Genomic DNA, 22,361 nt, shown 5'->3' with positions numbered 1-22,361 from the left:
ATTCTACTTAATAACCATTGGGCAACAAATGTCAACCAACTACAGTGGTACCTCTACCTAAGAACGCCTCTACTTAAGAACTTTTCTAAATAGGAACTGGGTGTTCAAGATTTTTTTTGCCTCTTCTTAAGAACCATTTTCTACTTAAGAACCCGAGCCTGGAAAAATTTCCCAGGAAATTTGAGAGCGGCACGAAGGACCGGCCAGTTTCCTGCCATTCCCCCTGGGTTTCTCTCTCTGGCGCAGTGCATGGAAGGCAGCCTCACGCTGGGTGTATGGGAGACCCCTTTTTTTTTAAGCCTTAAAATTTTGGATTTTTTTGATTCCCCTCACCTCACCTTCTTCCTTTGACAGCGACTGTCCTCCTCCTCTTCCTCCTCCTCCTCCTCATCCCACCCAAATTCCGAGCTTTTATTTCTTTCCTAATGGGTTTGCATGCATTATTTGCTTTTACATTGATTCCTATGGGAAAAATTGCTTCTACTTACAAACCTATCTACTTAAGAACATGGTCACGGAATGAATTAAGTTCTTAAGTAGAGGTACCACTGTACTTCACTACTGTTCATGAAAGAAACATATTTCATTATTAACTATACCAGACAACACAATTCCCATTAGTATTTGCATGCGTATTTAACACAATGTCCAGTCTGGTTTTATACTTCACTGAATAAAGACCCACATTTATGTTTTATTAGATTTACTGTATTAGATTTGGATATGCCAGCAGAGATAATGGAAAATAACTAACGCAACCTGATTAGAACTCAGTACAAAGGATACAGTATCATTATTACTCTAAGGACGAACGAACTTATGACATTTCAGTTTCAAGCATCCAAGAATATTTATCAGCAGACCCTTACCTCTCCTTGGGAAATTTATTTGTGCCGATTTCTCTAAAATTATATTCAATGGATAAAAATATTGTTGGCAGAGATGATGTCAATATCCTCACGTACAAAGGATGGAGGGTCAGAAAGAATCTCTTCCAAAATAATAATAATAATAATAATAATAATAATAATAATAATAATTTATTAGATTTGTATGCAGCCCCTCTCCAAAGACGCGGGGCGGCTCACAACAATAATAAAAAACAATATTCTAGCAAAACAAATCTAATATTAAAAAAGAAGCATATAAAACCCTATCATATTTAAAAACCAAACAGCACATACATACCAAACATAAAATATAAAGAGCCTGGGAGAAAGGTGTCTCAACTCCCCCATGCCTGACGGTATAGGTGGGTCTTGAGTAGTTTACGAAAGACAAGGAGGGTGGGGGCAGTTCTAATCTCGGGGGGGAGTTGATTCCAGAGGGCCGGGGCCGCCACAGAGAAGGCTCTTCCCCTGGGGCCCGCCAAACGACATTGTTTAGTCGACGGGACCCGGAGAAGGCCAACTCTGTGGGACCTTATCGGTCGCTGGGATTCGTGCAGTAGCAGGCGGTCTTCTCTAGATCAGGGGTCTCCAACCTTGGCAACTTTAAGCCTGGAGGACCTCAAATCCCAGAAAGCTGGCTTGCGGAATTCTGGGATTTGACGTCCTCCAGGTTTAAAGTTTGGAGACCCCTATTCTTGATCCAGAGCTTTACACCTGTCAGCCATGAATTTCTTTTGTAGGAAAAAAAGAGAGGAATCTCAGTCCTTTAAAAAAAAAAAAAAATTGTTCCTCACTAATCCCAAATATCCTTTCCAGCTCTTGTTGCTGCCTGTGATGATATCCATTACTGCCAAATCATAAGAAATCATAAGCAACGTCTTTGATTTGCAGGGCGCATCACAACTTTGGGACTGGGTTTATAACTCCAACATCACAATGCTTTGTGTGTTTGCGTGCTCACTATGCTTGCATGCACGCACAGGTCGCCCACAAGATTTTGTTTCTGTGCATATGCAAGAAGCGCAAAAGCACCAAAATATTACGAGGGGGTGCTTGCACACATGTGATTTAGCTGAATTTTTACTTCTGTGCATGAGTCGAAGCAAAAAATTGCCAAAATCGTACATGTGCAAGCCGCCCCGAGTTGTTCTGAGCTGCAGGGGGGTGGCATACAAATCTAATTAATAATAATAATTATTATTATTATTATTGTTGTTGTTGTTGTTGTTATTATTATTATTATTATTATTATTATTATTATTATTATTATTTCAATACAACACAGCAAACGAGATCACTATGCTGGATTTCGTTTTTCATCACCAGTTGGGCGCTTCCCAAGCACCTAGGACTGCGTGATGTACCATCGAATTATGTTTGCCGATCCCAGTAAAGCGGCCTTTTGCAATTGACAGATGGAGATTTTGTCAATTCCGATGGTTTTCAAATGTCCGCTGAGATCCCTTGGCACTGCGCCCAGCGTGCCAAGTACCACTGGGACCACTTTCACTGGCTTATGCCAGAGTCGTTGCAGCTCGATTTTTAGATCTTCGTATTTCACTAATTTCTCTAGCTGCTTCTCCTCAATTCTGCTGTCTCCTGGGATTGCTAAGTCGATGATCCATACTTTCTTTTTCTCCACAATCAGGATGTCTGGTGTGTTATGCTTCAGAATTCAGTCAGTCTGAAGTCGGAAGTCCCACAGTAGTTTTGCTTGCTCATTTTCGACCACTTTTTCGGGCTTATGATCCCACCACTTCTTTGCCACTGGTAAATGGTAGTTCCGGCACACGTTCCAGTGGATCATCTGTGCCACAGCATCATGTCTATACTTGTAGTCAGTCTGTGTGATCTTTTTGCAACAGCTGAGTATGTGATCGATTGTTTCATCTGTTTCTTTACAGAGTCTGCACTTTGGATCGTCTGTTCATTTTTCAATTCTGGCTTTGACTGCATTTGTTCTAATGGCCTGTTCTTGTGCCACCAGTATTAGTCCTTCTGTCCCCTTTTTGAGTGTTCCACTTGTAACCCATGACCAGGTCTTTTCTTTATCCACTATATATATATAAAAAAGACCTGATCATGGCTTACAAGTGGAACATTCAAAAAGGAGACAGAAGGACTAATACTGGTGGCACAAGAACAGGCCATTAGAACAAATGCTGTCAAAGCCAGAATTATTATTATTGTTGTTGTTGTTGTTGTTGTTGTTGTTATTATTATTATTATTATTATTATTACTATTACTATTATTACTATCCCTTTGTGAGATTTTGCTTCTGCACATGCAAAGGATTGCAAATAAAGATGGCGCTGCATGATGGACCGGTGAACTCCGCTCCAGATCCATTGCGTGCAAATTGCGCAATCTTCAGGCCGCTACCAGGACAGAGCTCCGGGGTGTACCAATAGGAACCCACCACTGTCCAACATCCATCTTAATAGGATTTCTCCATCCATCTTAATAGAATATCTCCGGGACCGCCTTCTGCCGCACGAATCCTAGCGACCAGTCAGGTCTCACAGAGTTGGCCTTCTCCGGGTCCCGTCGACTAAACAATGTCATTTGACGGGACCCAGGGGAAGAACCTTCTCTGTGGCAGCCCCGACCCTCTGGAACCAGCTCTCCCCAGAGATTAGGATTGCCCTCACCCTCCTTGCCTTTCGTAAACTTCTTAAAACCCACCTCTGCCGTCAGGCATGGGGGAACTGAGACATCTTCCCCTGACCTATATAGTTTATGTATGGTATGTTGTGTGCATGTTTTTTAAATTATGGGTTTTTAACTTTGTGATATTAGATTTGTATTGTATATTGTTTTCTATTGCTGCTGTGAGCCGCCCCGAGTCTGCGGAGAAGGGCGGCATACAAATTTAATAAATAACAATAATAATAATAATAATAATAATTTTCTTCGACATGTTACGCCCTGTGTTTATGAGCGACTAACTTTGCATCTTTCCCATTCTGCAGGTATAATATTAGGGCCAGGAAATCAGAGCCTCTTGATTGAAAGGGTGCAAGAGAGCGATGCCGGATCCTATCAGTGCATCGCCACCAATCTGAAAGGAACGGTGACAAGTTCAGCCTATGTTACGATACAAGGTAATGAAGCCTTAAGGCGATGGATTTTTGCTGCTTGGTTTTTTCCTGTTTGATCTTTCCTGAAATTCCCACCTGGTTTTTATACAGGAGGTCTTGTTCTTCATAGGAAAAAAAAACAGGTAAGGAGCATCTTATCTGGGACATGCTGCTTTTGTTTCTGTTGAACAAAGCTTTAGCAAAGGAAATGCACTAGGTCAACGGGACAGCTAACGGGAAGCACTTAATCAGAATGTGTTTATATTGACCTGAAAATAAGTTTTGTTGCATTCCAACAAACAAGAGTCAGAATAGAATAATATATTTAGCCTCGTTGCTTGCTTCACTTCCTGTTTCTGACTATAAACCGAGTGACCTATTTGATTCATCCCGGAGTCATTTTCTGTTTTCTTCCTTCTTTCATTCATTAAAACTGGTAGTCGGTATGTTCTTGTTTGAGAACTGTGGCCTCAATACATGGTGCTGAGTTATCAGCAGGAACAGACTATTTGTGGGGCTAACTCTCTGGCCTTGTTTTTATGCGCCATGCTGGGTCTATCAGAGAGGGCATGCTCCAAATCCCATTCACCAAATCATGCCAAATTCTTGGATCCCAAAGTTATATCTTGTGGAGTAGCTTCCTAATCCGAGTGGGTTCGGAGCCCTGTACCTATATATCTATATCGTCTACATCTACATATCATCTAGCTATATCTTACTATATCATCCATATCTATATCATGTATCTATCTATCTATCTATCTATCTATCTATCATCTATCTATCTATCTCTCTATCATCTATCTCTCTATCTATCTATCTCTCTATCTATCTCTCTATCTCTCTCTCTATCTATCTCTCTATCTATCATCTATCTATCTATCATCTATCTATCTATCTATCCATCCATCCATCCATCTATCTATCCATCTATTATCTATCTATCTATCTATCTATCTATCTATCTATCTATCTATCTATCTTTACACACACACACACACACACCACTTTGGTGGGAAGGTAACAGTATTTTCTGTGCATTTAGTCGTGTTGTGGTCCACCAGTGTCCATTGGAGCTGGCAGCAGATTCGGACAGTGGGAACCCCCAACATTTTTCCCTTAGACTATCCATGATTGACCTCTCCAGGTTCCTTAGAGGTCAGTAAGGGGCATGCATAAGTGCACCAGTGTGCCTTCCGTCCCCTGTCCAATTGTCTCTCCTTATCTCATTTATCTTTTCTTCCTTTCAAATATGTTCACCTATACTTTTATATCTTTTCTCCTATTCTTTTCTTTATTTATATTATTACATATCTATTCTCTTCAATGTGTATTATGTATTGGACAAAATAAATAAATAAAATAAATAAAAATAAAGTTTGGGGAGGAACATGGGCCAGTCCTGGAGTCTGCTCTGCATTGGAGGCAGAGATGGGGCCAGGGCAATCTGACGATTATCAGCTGCCTTTGGAGTCAGACATCAGTGAGGCAGATGAACAGCTGGAGCTTGTTCCCAGTGTGCCAGAGATGGATTCCTGCCAGTTCGAACTGGTTCTACAGAACTGGTAGCAGGAATTTCCTCCTGTTCGCCGAACCAGCAGAAGTTGCTGACTGGCCACACCCCTGAACTGTCTCTCTTGGTTTTTGCTTCTGCACATGCACTTTTGTGCATGTGCAGAAGCTGGGTTCTTGGCACTTCACATGTGTGCGCATGAAACATGCACCTGGTCATGCGGCATGCAATGTGCATGCAACCACAGAGCACAGGAGGAAATGAACCAGCAGCAAGGTAAGTTAGAATCCACCCTTGTAGTGTGCGCATGTGCAGAGCTACCAGCCGAAGGGAACAGCTAAGAAACAAAGGTCGACTTGGGAGTAAGGCTACAGGTGGGGTGAGAGTTTGCAGGAGACAATTTGTTCCCTTAATTGGTTTGTGACTCTCAGAGACTTCTTGCCAAGTTTTGAAGATATCAGCCTGGTAGCTCTCCAAGCCAGATAAGGTCTGTGACTGTAAATTTACCCTTGAAAGACTTTGCTGGATGTGAATGAGAAGAATTCACAGCAACGTAATAAAAAAGGGGGTATTTTTCAGAAACAGGAGTTTGCTTCAGGTTTGTAGAATCCCAGGTCAGAACAGGCCACACGACCATGAAAAATGTCTTCAGACAATGCTGGCTTTCTGAGCCAAGAAAGGTGATAAGCACCATGCCTTGTAATCAGGTACAATTGGATAGGGAAACTTTTTCTGTCTTCTGTCTGTCTGTCTGTCTGTCTGTCTGTCTGTCTGTCTGTCTGTCTGTCTGTCTGTCTGTCTATCTATTATCTATCTGTCTATCTATCTATTATCTATCTGTTTATCTAACTATCTAACTATCATCTATCTAATCTATTAGTAATTCCTTTCTAGCTAATGTAGAATTGTACTTTATTTATTTATTTATTTATTTAGTCCAATACACAATGAGGGATTGGATACTGTAGCCTAGAGGGTGATTCTCTGCCTTACAAGGCAGAGGTTGCAGGTTCAAGTCCCAGTGGGTATGGCTAGCTGATTATCTATCTGTTTATCTAACTATCTAACTATCATCTATCTAATCTACAGTATTAGTAATTCCTTTCTAGCTAATGTAGAATTGTACTTTATTTATTTATTTATTTATTTTGTCCAATACACAATGAGGGATTGGATACTGTAGCCTAGAGGGTGATTCTCTGCCTTACAAGGCAGAGGTTGCAGGTTCAAGTCCCAGTGGGTATGGCTAGCTGATGAGGCCAAAATGGGGCCGAAATAGATCTGTCCTAGTCTCCCTTAATTTTCAAGTTCAGCTTAAACATGTGACACACACACACACACACACACACACACACACACACACACACACACATATATATATATATATATATATATATATATATATATATATTTGTTTTCGTAAATTTTCACGGGTATATGTATGTAGATTGTTCTGAGTTCGGGTTTTGCCCTGTGTAATATTTTGCATGTCTATGCGACGTTTCGGTTAAATCACATTCACCATCATCAGGCTAAAGTTCCAATCTTTGTGTTGTTGTAAAATGGAACACCGTGTTCGCCTGAGAAGAAGGACAGAAACACCAGCCTGAAGATGACAAGTGAGACCTCATTGAAACGTCGCCAGAAATTTCCAAATCCTACACGAGAAGAAACCCGAATATACCAAGACCGTCATACCTGTACCCGTGAAAATCTACGAAAACATATATATATATATGCATATATATATATATATATATATACATAGTAAAATACATGATGAAGGTTATAGAGGAGATACTCATAGTAAAATATATCTAAGAAATAATAGAAAAGAAGATATAGTAATAGGAACATATCAATGAAAGAACAGAAGAAGAGATATTGGAATAGAAGAAAGGTGTAGGAGATATAGGAGAACAATAGGACAGGGGACCGAAGGCACTCTAGTGCACTTGTACTCGCCCCTTACTGACCTCTTAGGAATCTGGATAAGTCAACCGTGGATAATCTAATTATTCATTGTTTATTTTGAAACAAATTAAGGTAGACTGTAACAAGGAACATAGTAAATGAAACAGTTTACTGGATAATCCCACTTTTGTATCATGATTCTCACCATACAGTTTTCACAGTATTTTCTATAAGAATAGGCGAAAGCAATGTATTAACACTGTATTTCGTGTTTATGTTAATTTATATCACTCCTCTTAATTAATCCTCTGAGCCACCCTGAATCCTGTGGGATTGGATGGCATATAAGTCAAATTAATAATTACTTTAATTATCCAAATAAAACCATATAATTTAGGAACATTCATTTTTTTCTATGCAAGTCTAATATTTGAGAAAATCAATTCTTGCCCCTCTCAAAATCAACTGCAAGAAGTAGACTGTAGCTTATCTAGGTGTCCTTTTATTTCCAGTTATATTCTGTTTTTAAGTAGCTCAATAAAACCATAAAACAATGACATCCCAAGGAAACAAAAACCTGGTGTTGCTGCTTTTGAAATCATTCATTGCTCCAGTAATTTAAGTGTAGTGTAGCTCTGTGTTTTGAGTCTGATCCGGTCATATAAACAAGCATACGATAAGCTAATGAATTGTCTGTCTATGTGACTGCCAAGCCAGTATATATATATATATATATATTTTCAAAGAGGAGTAAGACCAGGAGCTTCAATGAGATCATATCAATGAATTGTCCTTATTTTTGACAGATTTGTGCGGGGATTGGGGGGAGGAAAACAGTTTGTGATTCATAGAGGAAGGAAATTGTCTGCTCTTTTTATTTCCTTTAAAAAAATAGTAGCGACTACTATTTTTGTATCAAAAAGGGATGATGACTGAACAGGATTCAGCAAGTGCTTTCAACAATTAAGTGTCCTAATCGTGGACTATTTCTAGAGTATAGGATTGGAAGACATGGAAGTGATGCTCCACCTAATAATTATTTATAAACTTATTACTCACTTTCATGATAGGGACCATTAAGAAAGGGATCAAAAATAAAACTGCCAATGTGAAAACTCTTTTGCAAAAAAAATGTGATTCAGGCACACTTGACTTACTGAATGGGGTCCAAGTGGGAAAGGAAAGAAATATAGAAACATAGAAGACTGACGGCAGAGAAAGACCTCATGGTCCATCTAGTCTGCCCTTATAGTATTTCCTGTATTTTATCTTAGGATGGATATATGTTTATCTTAAACATGTTTAAATTCAGTTACTGTGGATTTACCAACCACGTCTGCTGGAAGTTTGTTCCAAGCATCTACTACTCTTTCAGTAAAATAATATTTTCTCACGTTGCTTCTCAGATTGTGCCCCCCTGTTCTTGTATTCACTTTCCTATTAAAAACACTTCTCTCCTGAACCTTATTTAACCCTTTATCATATTTAAATGTTTCGATCGTGTCCCCTCTTTCCCTTCTGTCCTCCAGACTATACAGATTGAATTCATTAAGTCTTTCCTGATACGTTTTATGCTTAAGACCTTCCACCATTCTTGTAGCCTGTCTTTGGACCCATTCAATTTTATCTATATCTTTTTGTAGGTGAGGTGTCTAGAACTGAACACAGTATTCCAAACGTGGTCTCAGCAGCGCTCTATACCACAGGATAACAATCTCCCTGTTCCTGCTTGTTATACCTCTAGCTATGCAGCCAAGCATTTTACTTGCTTTCCCTACTGCCTGGCCGCACTGTTCACCCATTTTGAGACTGTTGGAAATCACTACCCCTAAATCCTTCTCTTCTGAGGTTTTTGCTCACACAGAACTGCCAATACAATACTCAGATTGAGGATTCCTTTTCCCCAAAAGGAAGGGAAGGGAAGTGAAGCGAAGGAAGGAAGGAAGGAAGGAAGGAAGGAAGGAAGGAAGGAAGGAAGGAAGGAAGGAAGGAGGCAGACGTAGGTTCCTACTGGTTCTAACCAGTTCTTTAGAACCGTTAGTAACTTAGTGATGACATCACGGAGCGGGTTCTGTTGGTGTCTCCTTGGGTGCCACCATCTTGGATTTTGCTTCTGCACAAAAGCTAATTGTTGTTTTTGTGCATGTGCCATTGTAGCTGCAACAGGTACAGTAAGCTAGGTGCCAGAAAATGGCGCGGAGGCATGGGCGAAGGCTGGGAGGGGGATGTAACTGTGGGGAAGGCCTGTCAGAGGTGAGAAGGGGCACTTTTGGGCCAGGAAGAACATTGGAGGGAAAGCTGAGATGACCACCACCCCACGGTGTCCCAATCTGGATATGGGGCCGGGGTGTCAAAAAGTCCCCAAAGTTTTCACCACCATTTTGGTGGGAGTAGCTTGGGGAGGTCATGTGACTGATTGTGTGTGAATGTCATCAACTTGGCTATGTCTACTCAGTCACATGACACCCCCCCCCCCCAACCTAGCCACACCAACAGAATCAGTAATTAAAAAAATTAAACTCACCTCTGGAGGGATGGAGTTAAGAAGAAAAATATTGCAATAGAACAAAATCAGGAAGCTGGAATATAAATAAGATTATTAATGAATAAATGATGTTTAGAGTAAAGTTCCATACATAGGGATTCCATTATATTTTTACTCTCAGATTATAAAAAATATTCCTAGCTTCTACTAAATATTTCTTTTTTATATACACTGCTCAATTTTTTTTTTAAAGGAACACTTAAACAACACAATATAACTCCAAGTAAATCAAACTTCTGTGAAATCAAACTGTCCACTTAGGAAGCAACACTGATTGACAATCAATTTCACATGCTGTTGTGCACATTCAACTTTGTACAGAACAAAGTATTCAATGAAAATATTGCATTCATTCATATCTAGGATGTGTTTTTTGAGCGTTCCCTTTATTTTTTTGAGCAGTATATAATAATTTCATTGCAGTTTACAGATTGCATACATCATAGCCAAATTATGTACAGCATGTAAAACTCAATATGAGATAATAAGCACAGAGTTGTGCTTTAAAATGTGCAGCTTACAGATTGTTGTGGTTCCGTCTGAGGCCCCTCAGGGAACGGCTGATCTTCTGTCGGTTTCCAGCTCAGAGGGAGAGGCTGAGGAACAGGAGGTGCAGGCAGACGAGGAGGAGGAATCCCAGGCTGAAGAAGAGGGAGGACAGCCAGAGTTCCACCAGAGGGAGCTCTCCCCAGCAAGCAGCCTGGATTCCTTAGAGGAAAATGCACAAGCCATAATTGATCTGCGACAGAGAAGAGCTACTCAGAGAAGGAATCAATTGGCTAAGTACTTTCAGCATTAAAGAGGCAACAGCTGGGTTTGGGTGTGGTGCTCTTTGGAAAGGCTAAAAGGCAGACCCACCCTTCCTGGCTTGTGGAGTTTTATCTTTGAGAGTCTTGGGACCTGGCTGTGAACTTTGGCGTCTTGGAATCCTGGTTTGTGCCTTTGACTATTGAAACCTTGGGTGTGTGTGCCAGCAAGAAGCTTGCTGTATTGTCTGGACATCAGGACTCTGCTGTAACGTATTATAGCCTGTCTATTGGGAAGAACAGGTTTTCCTCTGTGTTTATTTTTTCCAGCTATAAAATACTTTTGGCTTTTACCAGAGTGTCTGGCTGTTTTTTCCAGTTGGTGTTGAGGTCTGGGGAAACCCAGACAGAACACAGATATATCCAATAAAATATAAAGAAAGAAAGAAAAAAAGAGAAAGAAAGAAGGAAGGAAGGAAGGAAGGAAGGAAAGAAAGAAAAGAAAAGAAAAGAAAAGAAGAAAAGAATCAACATTTGCCTTTCTATGTGCCTTTCAATCTAGCTTTTGTATCAATATTGTCTTCTTTTTCTTTGTGTTAAGCCAGGGGTAGGCAAAGCCAGGGGTAGGCAAAGTTTTATTTAGGCAGTTCCTGGAAAGAATGAATTAAACTTTTATTATGGTTAAAAATCAGACAGGGGCAGGCAAAGTTGGCTCTTCTATGACTTGTGGACTTCAACTCCCAGAAGTCCTGAGCTAATCATGCTAGCTCAGGAATTCTGGGAGTTAAAGTCCACACGTCATAGAAGAGCCAACTTTGCCTGCCCCTATCTGATTTTTAACCATAATAAAAGTTTAATTCATTCTTTCTAGGAACAGCCTAAATAAAACTTTCTGTGTCTTTCAATGTACTGCATAGGACTAGCACTACAAGACCAAACTTTACTATTCATTTTCAAGTGACTCCGAATGACTGTAGGCTATTGTTAGGCTTAATAAACATTTATTGAAGTCATACTTTTTCCCCACACACTCTGATAAGAACTAACAACGTACCAGAAATGATTATAAGTAGGAATCTGGTTAATACTATGAAGAGGCTTCCTTAGAAACAAAACAGTTGAAGGAAACCAAGAATGTGACAGCCCTTTCATAAAGTCACTTAAAATAGGCATTATAGACCTCTGGGCTAGTCAAGAACCCCACAAGGAAGACATTAATCATTCCTTCTTTCTTTTGCCAAGAATGACAGTGGCGTGGAAGACTGAACAGCAGGACACATTCCTGGAAAATCATATTCCAGATCTGCCTGTTCTAGTGCTGGCTCAGCAGATGTTCTGTCCTAAACTCAGAAGACATTTGAAGAGAATATCAGAGTTACAGGAGCTTTTACAGAAATTACATATATCAGTGATGGCAAACCTATAGCATGTGCGCCACAGAACTATATCAGAATCGTAGTTCTATGTCCATAAATTTCAATGTTTGATTTAAGTTTCCTTGTTTTTATGGGTAATTTGGTTTTGGTGATTATTTTTGGTGAGTACATATAATTTAATGACTCTTTGGATTTTGAGCAAAAATATATTGTACTAGTCTTCAGCAGTATTACAGCCAGAGAATAGTATATGCCAATCAAGAGAGGAGAGGTCGGTGTCTATGATATCATAGTTAATTTTTAAGGTTGTAATTGGTTATCCCATCATTAAGGTGGCTTCTGTAAGGACAAATATTGAGACAAAAGTCGAACAAGCTATGGTCACTGTTGGAAAAGGGTTCTTTTATTTATAGTCCATAAATTGTCACATGACACCACCACGATGATGTGAATTTGATACTCCTGGTATGCAGTATAGCACAGTACTATAGTACAGTATCATTATATAGTAATACAGTGATACCTCATCTTACAAACGCCTCGTCATACAAACTTTTCGAGATACAAACCTGGGGTTTAAGATTTTTTTGCCTCTTCTTCCAAACTATTTTCACCTTACAAACCCAAGCTGCCGCCACTGGGATGCCCCGCCTCCAGACTTCTGTTGCCAGCAAAGCGCCCATTTTTGCGCTGCTGGGATTCCCCTGAGGCTCCCCTCCATGGGAAACACCACCTCTGGACTTCTGTGTTTTTGCAATGCTGCAGGGGAATCCCAACAGTGCAAAAACAGGTGCTTCGCTGGCAATGGAAGTTCGGAGGTGGGATTTCCTAGCGAGGGGAGCCTCAGTGAAATCCCAGCATCGCAAAAACACAGTGGTCTGGAGGTGGGGTTTCGAGGACTTCAGTGTTTTTGCGATGCTGCAATTTCACTGATGCTCCCTTCGCTGCGAAACCCCACCTCCGGACTTCCGTTGCCAGCAAAGCACCCATTTTTGCGATGCTGGGATTCCCCTGAATCATCGCAAAAACACAGAAGTCCGGAGGTGCGGTTTCCCATGGAGGGGAACCTCAGGGGAATCCCAGCAGTGCAAAACGGGCACTTTGGATGGCAAAAGGGGTGAATTTTGGGCTTGCACACATTAATCACTTTCCCATTGATTCCTATGGGAAACATTGTTTTGTCTTACAAACTTTTCACCTTAAGAACCTCATCCCGGAACCAAGTAAGTTTGTAAGACAAGGTATCACTGTACTATGATACAGTATAGTATAGCAGTATGGTATATATAACAACATGGTAGTCAAGAATTCAGATAATTATGTTGCAGTCAATGATTACATCTGTTGGCACTCTTACTGGTTCAATTAATGGCGCTTAAGAAGAAAATAGATGTGTACTACAATTATCTTTCAATATATGTTAAGCTCTGGATTTATTCTTATAGAAACGAAAGTTGGTATTTATTGTAAATACTTGTTGCTTGCTTGTTTTTAGGAACATCTGAAAACTCAAATCTGGAGCTAATAACATTGACCTGTACCTGTTTGGCTGCTACACTCTTCTGGCTCCTGTTAACTCTCTTCATACGAAAGCTGAAAAGGGTAAAGACAAAGCCATCCAAAACTTCTATTTTAGAAATTACTTTAGTATATAGTTGTCCAAATGTTTGGCTTGCCTGAACTGCTTTGAGAGAAATTGACTCATATAAAATGTACCAGGGTTGTCAAACTCGATTTCATTGAAGGCTGCATCAGGATTGTGTTTACCTTCAGGGGGCAGGGGTGGACACAGCTATGATGGGCATGGCCAGCTTGATGTCACTTGTATTGGGAGCATTTGTGTTGGCCCAAGTCCTCTGCCAATGAAAACAAGGTCCCAAGCTCCGTTTTTCACTCAACGGCTCCTGCAACCCTCTGCCAGCAAAAATGGAGCTTGGGAGCATTTTAAAAAAAAATCCTTCAGGACTAGCTCTTTACCCAGCCTATGGACACTAGCCACAGTGATCCCTATCTTCAACAAAGGAGATCCAAGTAACTTTGAAAATTACAGGCCAATCTTTTTGGGTTGCGTCATCTGCAACGTCATGGAATCAATCATAAACCAATCCATTACATTCCACTTAGACACTAATAACCTACTCTCCAACGAACAATTTGGTTTCAGGGGAAAAAAATTCCTATAATCTGCAATTCTTACACTGCAAAAACTTATGGACCACTCAACTTGATCATGGTAAAACAATAGATGCAATTTACATAGACTTTTGTAAAGCCTTTGATTCAGTAGTACACTACAAACTACTTCTGAAACTAAAATCCTATGGCATCTCTGGTCCCCTACATGATTGGATAACTGCGTTCTTGTCTAATAGACAGTAAGTGGTCAAAATAAGAAATTTATTTTTTCACAAAAGAGATTTTTTTTTAATTGAAGCTTCATTGCTTTTATGGGTAATTTGGTTTTGGTGATTATTTTTGGTGAGTACATATAATTTAATGACTCTTTGGATTTTTGAGCAAAAATATATTGTACTAGTCTTTGGCAGTATTACAGCCAGAGAATAGTATATGCCAATCAAGAGACGAGAGGTCGGTGTCTATGATATCATAGTCGGTTCTTTAAAGTTGTAATTGCTTATCCCATCATTAAGGTGGTTTCTGTAAGGACACATATTGAGACAAAAGTCGATCATGCTATGGTCACTGTTAGAAAAGGGTTCTTTTATTTGTAGTCCATAAATTGAGTGTAAAATATGGCAGAAGATGAGATCAAAACAATTGATGAGTCTAGTATTATCTGTTACTAGTTGATCTAGCCCTAGACTGGTAGCATTGTAAAGGGTTGAATGTATAGGTTCAGTTGAACATTCATTTAGGGACCAGTTTATTTGAGGTAGGTTTAGGTCACCAAAAAAATAAGAGGGCTCTATAACAGTGATTTTCAACTTTTTTTGAGCCGCGGCACATTTTTTACATTTACAAAATCATAGGGCACATTGAGGGGGGGGGGGGGGGCTAAAAAAATATTGGACAAAAAAATTCTCTCTCTTCCTCCCTTTTGCTCTATTTCTCTCTCCCTCTTTCTCTCCCTTCCTGTTTCCTTCTCTCTTCCTTCTTTCCTCTTTTTTGCTCTCTTTCTCTCTCCCTCCCTACCTCCCTCTATGTCTCTCTCTCCCACCTTCTCTCCCTCTCTTTCTCTCTCTCTCTTGCTTTCTTTCTCTCTCTCTCTTGCTTTCTTTCTCTCTTGTTCTCTTCCTCTCTCTCTTTCTTTTTTTCTCTCTCCTGCTTGCTTTCTCTCTCTTGCTTACTTTCTCTCTTGTTTTCTTTCTCTCTTGCTTGCTTTCTCTTTCTCTCTCTTTCTTTCTTTCTCTCTTGCTTGCTTTCTCTGAGCTTCGCGGCACACCTGACCATGTCTCGCGGCACACTAGTGTGCCACGGCACACTGGTTGAAAAACACTGCTCTATAACATAGTAGGAAGTGAAGTGTGGTATTTAAGGTCAGTTCACAGATGATCGTTTCTGGAAGATCGAGTTCATGTTTAACTTGCACCTTTTTTAGGTTCAGTGATTTCTTATAGAAGATTGCAACTTCACCTCCTCTATGGGTTTCGCGATCAAATCATCAGAACATGACAGTCTCTTACTGTGATAATGGAGTTGGGAAGGGATGCATTTAGGCAGATAAATATAATGTCAAATTTAGTAGGTTTTAGTAAGAGAAGGAGTTCAGGTATTTGAATTCATTACTTTGCATTTAGAACTATTTTAATTAATACTTTAAATATTTTATTTAATGCTGGGATTAAGCAGATCTCCATCTGTTCATGCATCTTTTGAAATGTTGTTAGACTCATAATAGTACAGAAGGTTGATTTAACCCGAGGGAGGAAACCAGGTTACATGGAAGAAGAATACGTGATTTCCATTAAACATCCAAAACTTTAAATAGTAATCCCAGAGAGAGTGAAAAACAGCCTCTCACTGAATATCCAGACTGATCATTGGTATTTCAACCATTCTAAGATATGGGAGGTCAGTAGAAGCCTGACCTCAGCTTGTTTGCTAGATTTCACACTGAATCGTGGTTGAAATCCAGAAGACCTCAGGTTTTCCATTTGGTAGGAGAAAAAATAATATCTTCCTATCTTTTAAACAGAGGGATAATTGTTGTGGCGGCAAAACAGATAATAAGTTTGATTTCAAAAACAACCATATTATAAACATTTAGTGTTTATTCCAAATTTATATTTTTAAAAATCAGTTTTGGTCACCACGATGCAAAAAGGATGCTGAGACTCTAGAAAAAGTGCAGAGAAGAGTGACAAAGATGATTTATTACAAGGGCTTTAGTGGGTATATACAGTATATATATATATATATATATATATATATATATATATATATATATATATATATATACACACATAGTAAAATACCTGATGAAGGTTATGTTTATGTTTATGTTTGTTTATGTTTATTTAGATTTGTATGCCGCCCCTCTCCGCAGACTCGGGGCGGCTCACAACAAAGTGAAAAACAATTTACAACAAATCTAAATTTCTACTAAAAACATTTAAAAAACCCCATTTTCTAAACACACATACATACACACATACCATTTATAAATTGTATATGCCCAGGGGAGATGTCTTAGTTCCCCCATGCCTGACGACACAGGTGGGTCTTAAGGAGCTTACGAAAGGCAAGGAGAGTAGGGGCAGTTCTAATCTCTGGGGGGAGTTGGTTCCAGAGGGCCGGGGCCGCCACAGAGAAGGCTCTTCCCCTGGGGCCCGCCAACCGACATTGTTTAGTTGACGGAACCCGGAGAAGGCCCACTCTGTGGGACCTAATCGGTCGCTGGGATTCGTGCGGCAGCAGGCGGTCTCGGAGATATTCTGGTCCAGTGCCATGAAGGGCTTTAAAGGTCATAACCAACACTTCGAATTGTGACCGGAAGTTGATCGGCAACCAATGCAGACTGCGGAGTGTTGGTGAAACATGGGCATACCTAGGTAGGCCCATGACTGCTCTCGCAGCTGCATTCTGCACGATCTGAAGTTTCCGAACACTTTTCAAAGGTAGCCCCATGTAGAGAGCATTACCGTAGTCGAACCTCGAGGTGATGAGGGCATGAGTGACTGTGAGCAGTGAGTCCCGGTCCAGATAGGGCCGCAACTGGTGCACCAGGCGAACCTGGGCAAACGCCCCCCTCGCCACAGCTGAAAGATGGTTCTCTAATGTGAGCTGTGGATCGAGGAGGACGCCCAAGTTGCGGACCCTCTCCGAGGGGGTCAATAGTCCCCCCCCCCAGGGTAATGGAAGGACAGATGGAATTGTCCTTGGGAGGCAAAACCCACAGCCACTCCGCCTGATCGGGGTTGAGTTTGAGTCTGTTGACACCCATCCAGGCCCCAACAGCCTCCAGACACCGGCACATCATTTCCACTGCTTCATTGACTGGACATGGGGTGGAGATGTAGAGCTGGGTATCATCAGCGTACTGATGATACCTCACCCCATGCCCTTGGATGATCTCACCCAGCGGTTTCATGTAGATATTAAATAGCAGGGGGGGAGAGGACCGACCCCTGAGGCACCCCACAAGGGAGAGACCTCGGAGTCGACCTCTGACCCCCCACTAACACCGACTGCGACCGACCGGAGAGGTAGGAGGAGAACCACTGGAGAACAGTGCCTCCCACCCCCAACCCCTCCAGCCGGTGCAGAAGGATACCATGGTCGATGGTATCGAAAGCCGCTGAGAGGTCAAGAAGCACCAGGACAGAGGATAAACCCCTGTCCCGGGCCCGCCAGAGATCATCCATCAACGCGACCAAAGCAGTTTCCGTGCTGTAACCGGGCCTGAAACCTGACTGCTGGGGACCTAGAGGAGATACTCATAGTAAAATAGTAAAATATATCTAAGAAAGAATAGAAAAGAAGATATAATAATAGAACATATCAATGAAAGAATAGAAGAGATATAGGAATAGAAGAAAGGTATAGGAGATATAGGAGAGCGATAGGACAGGGGACGGAAGGCACTCTAGTGCACTTGTACTCGCCCCTTACTGACCTCTTAGGAATCTGGATAGGTCAACCATAGATAATCTAAGGGTAAATTAGGGCATTAGAAGCTAAAACATGAAGAACGGTTGCAAGAACTGGGCATGGCTGGTTTAATGAAAAGAAGGACCAGGGGAGACATGATAGCAGTGTTCCAATATCTCAGGGGTTGCCACAAAGAAGAAAGAGTCAATTTATTCTCCAAAGCACCACAATTAATCAGTGGAACAGTTTGCTTCCAGAAGTTGTGAATGCTCCAACACTGGAAGTTTTAAAGAAGATGTTGGACAACTGTTTGTCTGAAATAGTGTAGGGTTTCATGCCTAAACAGGGGGTTCGACTAGAAGACCTCCAAGGCCCCTTCCAACTCTGTTGTTGTTGTTATTAATAATATGCTAATTAACATTCTAAAATTGAATTTGGGAAGCTATTATTGGATAAATAAATATGAATAGCTCATTTAAGTATCTTGCAAAGTGAGTGTGCCATCAAGAGCACAGGCTGGAATTTGTCTATTTTTCTCTGAATCAAGATTAATTAGCTTCATCATCTACACAGATACTCAAGCCTAAATCGCTCCAAAATCAGTAAAGCTTCTTCAGAAATAAGCATGTATAGGATTACAGGTTTAATCCTTCCTACAGGCTAGTGATTCTAAATTACTTTTCGCAATCATTATGGGGAAACAGGATCGTGAAGGCAGAAGTCTAGAGGGAAATGCAACTTCTTGAACATTTGAAAAATGCATGCACAAAATGTTACTGATTAATGTTTTGCAGATTACATCTAAGCCTTGCACAACTTTTAAACCACATTTGGTCCCTCTCTTGCTCTCTCGTTCTCTGTTGTTGTTTTTTTTAACAAACACTGACAGCTGAACTTATCTGTTGCATATGCCAGAATTTTGTTTTGTGAATGGCTGTCAGCCAAATCTATTTTTAGGGGTCAAGGTTAGTTGTTTTCTCAAAATATCCTTGTTTGAAAATACAGGCTCCAATCTCTATTGCATGGCTATTATTGAGGATTTTTTCATATAGGTTTTAAAAAATGAAAAAATAAACACAAAATCAAACGTTCAATGTGTGAGACAAAATGTGGTACAAAATGGGGCCATGATGAAAATCTACATGACAAAATTAAAGTGAAGAATCTTGAGAATCTTGTGTTTTGGCACAGAAAATGTAATGTGAGTGGCTTCTGTAACCATAGCTAATTAATCTACCATTTTGCTGACCAGAATCAAAACAACTTTGTCAAAATTGCTTTTATGTCTTATAGTGACAAAGGAATTTAATCGTTCTTTTCTAGCCTTCTTCCTCCGAAATAAAGACAGACTATTTGTCAATCATAATGGATCCTGAAGAAGTCCCCTTAGATGAACAATGCGAACGGCTTCCTTACGAGGCCAGCAAATGGGAGTTTGCCCGGGAAAGGCTTAAATTGGGTAAATATATCTATGTTATTCTGAATGAGTAGCATGAGAATTTAAAAATGCTGGTCTTGTCTGTACTTTTCTTCATTTGATTCATTGACTAGAACTCGGATATTTTTTAATTGAAGTATTAATTGGGATGATTAATTAGGCATGTTTCTTTTATATGGGTAGGCATATACATTCTATAAGCAAATACACTGGAGCAGGCAGCTACATTAAATTTAAATAATCATAATTCCAGTTGATCCTTCATTTCCCTGCTTCATTTGAAGATATATGTAATATTTGAATTAGGATATATACTGTTCTGTCGGCGGGTTTCAACAGTCCGTAATTACAGGGTAATTAGTTCAGGAAGACACACACCACATGATAAAAGGAAAACCCAAAAGTTTTTATAAACAGAAAAACAGAAACAGTTCCCTTTTTAAATGTCAAAGGGATTTTCTGGTACACACAAGGCACAGGTTAAATGCAATCCAATCGCTCACCCAATAACTGGGAAATTGAGTCCAATTCTAAAGTCCAGAGAGTCCACACACAATCTTGAACAGCACAAAAACCACGATCTTGACGAAACAATGAATCAGATAAATTGCCATGAGGCTAAAACACCAGGCTGTGCTTTTATCTGTAGCACTAATTACAGCAGCCCCACCCAACCACAGGTGGCCTCATTTTCTCTTGTAACAATCCTTCAGTTGTTGTCTGCTATACATTACTCTACGCATGCGTGAATGTGTCATTAATTCTTGTTCAGAATCCAGGGATGATACAGATGACTGATCTCCTCCTGGGCTGTCTGCCAAACTCCCCTCTTCCCTGTCACTCATGCTTCCTTGGTCAGAGGAGGCTTCGTTGGCAGATTCCATTGGGAGCAAAACAGGCCTGCGGCATGTGGATGCCTCCCCCACATCCACCTGCACATTCCTTGGGGCAGGAGCTGGGCCAGAGCTAACATATACACTGCTCAAAAAATAAAGGGAACACTTAAACAACACAATATAACTCCAAGTAAATCAAACTTCTGTGAAATCAAACTGTCCATATAGGACAGTATATATATGTTGGAGTACAAGACGCACCAGAGTATAAAACGCACCTTAGTTTTTGGGGAGGAAAAAAGAGAAAAGAATCTGCTTACCATATATTCGTCTGGATAGCATCTTTAGTCTGTTCAGTTACAGCACATTGTCTTATTCCCTGGTTAGTGTTTTAAAAAAACCTTATTTGGAGAGAGTAACAATGAAAGAGCTTGCAAGCCAGTAAGAGCTGTGCTGGTTAGGGCTGGAAAGAAAACATTTGGAGCAAGTTAGAGCAATGAAAAAAAAACCCTGCAAAGACTTAGGGCTTGGAAAATATTCTTCACATAGGGTAACAATAAAGGGTTTGCAAGCAGGTAAAGAGCTGGGAATATCATTAGCACCTGGTTATGTCTGGAAAGAAACATATTCAGAGCAAGTTGCAGCAATGAAAAAACCCCTGCAAAGACTTAGGGCTTGGAAAACATTCTTTGCAGAAAGTAACAATGAAAGAACCTGCATAATAATAATAATAATAATAATAATAATAATAATAATAATAATAATATGATTATGATGATGATGATGATGATGATGATCCACTGGAACTTGTGCTGGAACTACCAGTGGCAAAGAACTGGTGGGATCATGAGCCTGAAAAAGTGGTCGAAAATGAGCAAGCAAAACTACTGTGGGACTTCCGACTTCCGACTGACTGAATTCTTAAGCATAACACACCAGACATCCTGATTGTGGAGAAAAAGAAAGTATGGATCATCGACATCGCAATCCCAGGGGACAGCAGAATTGAGGAGAAGCAGCTAGAGAAATTAGTGAAATACGAAGATCTAAAATCGAGCTGCAATGACTCTGGCATAAGCCAGTGAAAGTGTACTTGGCACACTGGGCGGAGTGCCAAAGGTTCACAGCGGACATTTGAAAACCATCGGAATTGACAAAATCTCCATCTGTCAATTGCAAAAGGCCGCTTTGCTGGGATCGGCAAACATAATTCGCCGCTATATCACGCAGTCCTAGGTGCTTGGGAAGCGCCCGACTGGTGATGAAATATGAAATCCAGCATAGTGATCTCGTTTGCTGTGTTGTATTGACATAATAATAATAATAATAATAATAATAATAATAATAATAATAATAATAATAATTTGTTAGATTTGTATGCCGCCCCTCTCCAAGGACTCCGAAGATCGCTAGCACCTAGTTAGGACTGGGGAAAAAAGCTTCGGAAAAAAAGCTACATTCCGATTATAAGATGCACCCTGAATTTTAAGCCTCTTTTAGGGAGGAAAAAGGTATGTCTTATACTTTGAAAAATACAGTATATGTTGTACAAAACAAGATTTCTGTCTTGAATCAGCAACAATAAAATTATATACTGCTCAAAAAAAAATAAAGAGAACACTCAAATAACACATCCTAGATCTGAATGAAGGAAATATTCTCATTGAATACTTTGTTCTGTACAAAGTTGAATGCGCACAACAGCATGTGAAATTGATTGTCAATCAGTGTTGCTTCCTAAGTGGACAGTTTGATTTCACAGAAGTTTGATTTACTTGGAGTTATATTGTGTTGTTTAAGTGTTCCCTTTATTTTTTTGAGCAGTGTATTTACCACAGTTACAGTCAATAGTCGAGTAGGAAACATGGGTGGGTTCTGACTTACTTTGCTGCTGGTTTGTTTCCTCACGTGCTGCATGGGGGCATGCGTGCTTCACTCATGCGCATGCGTGCAGTGCTGAAAAACCAGCTT

The 22,361-nt window shown here is 40.3% G+C and overlaps 1 protein-coding gene across 1 annotated transcript in view; it reads left to right on the top strand.

Annotated features, from left to right (window-relative positions):
* LOC139167118 (vascular endothelial growth factor receptor 1-like) overlaps positions 1–22,361 on the top strand; it is a 38,751-nt gene that overhangs the window by 1,631 nt on the left and 14,759 nt on the right. The window contains exons 3-5 of the mRNA XM_070751539.1: positions 3,864–3,995; positions 13,561–13,667; positions 19,440–19,575. Coding sequence (XP_070607640.1) covers positions 3,864–3,995; positions 13,561–13,667; positions 19,440–19,575 — 375 coding nt within the window. The remainder of the gene's footprint in view (positions 1–3,863; positions 3,996–13,560; positions 13,668–19,439; positions 19,576–22,361) is intronic.

The sequence above is a fragment of the Erythrolamprus reginae genome, chromosome 4, assembly GCF_031021105.1.
Source record: "Erythrolamprus reginae isolate rEryReg1 chromosome 4, rEryReg1.hap1, whole genome shotgun sequence".
In the NCBI taxonomy this organism is placed as follows: domain Eukaryota; kingdom Metazoa; phylum Chordata; class Lepidosauria; order Squamata; family Dipsadidae; genus Erythrolamprus; species Erythrolamprus reginae.
Note: the sequence above shows the minus strand (reverse complement) of the source record. Positions and strands in the feature narration are given on the sequence as shown.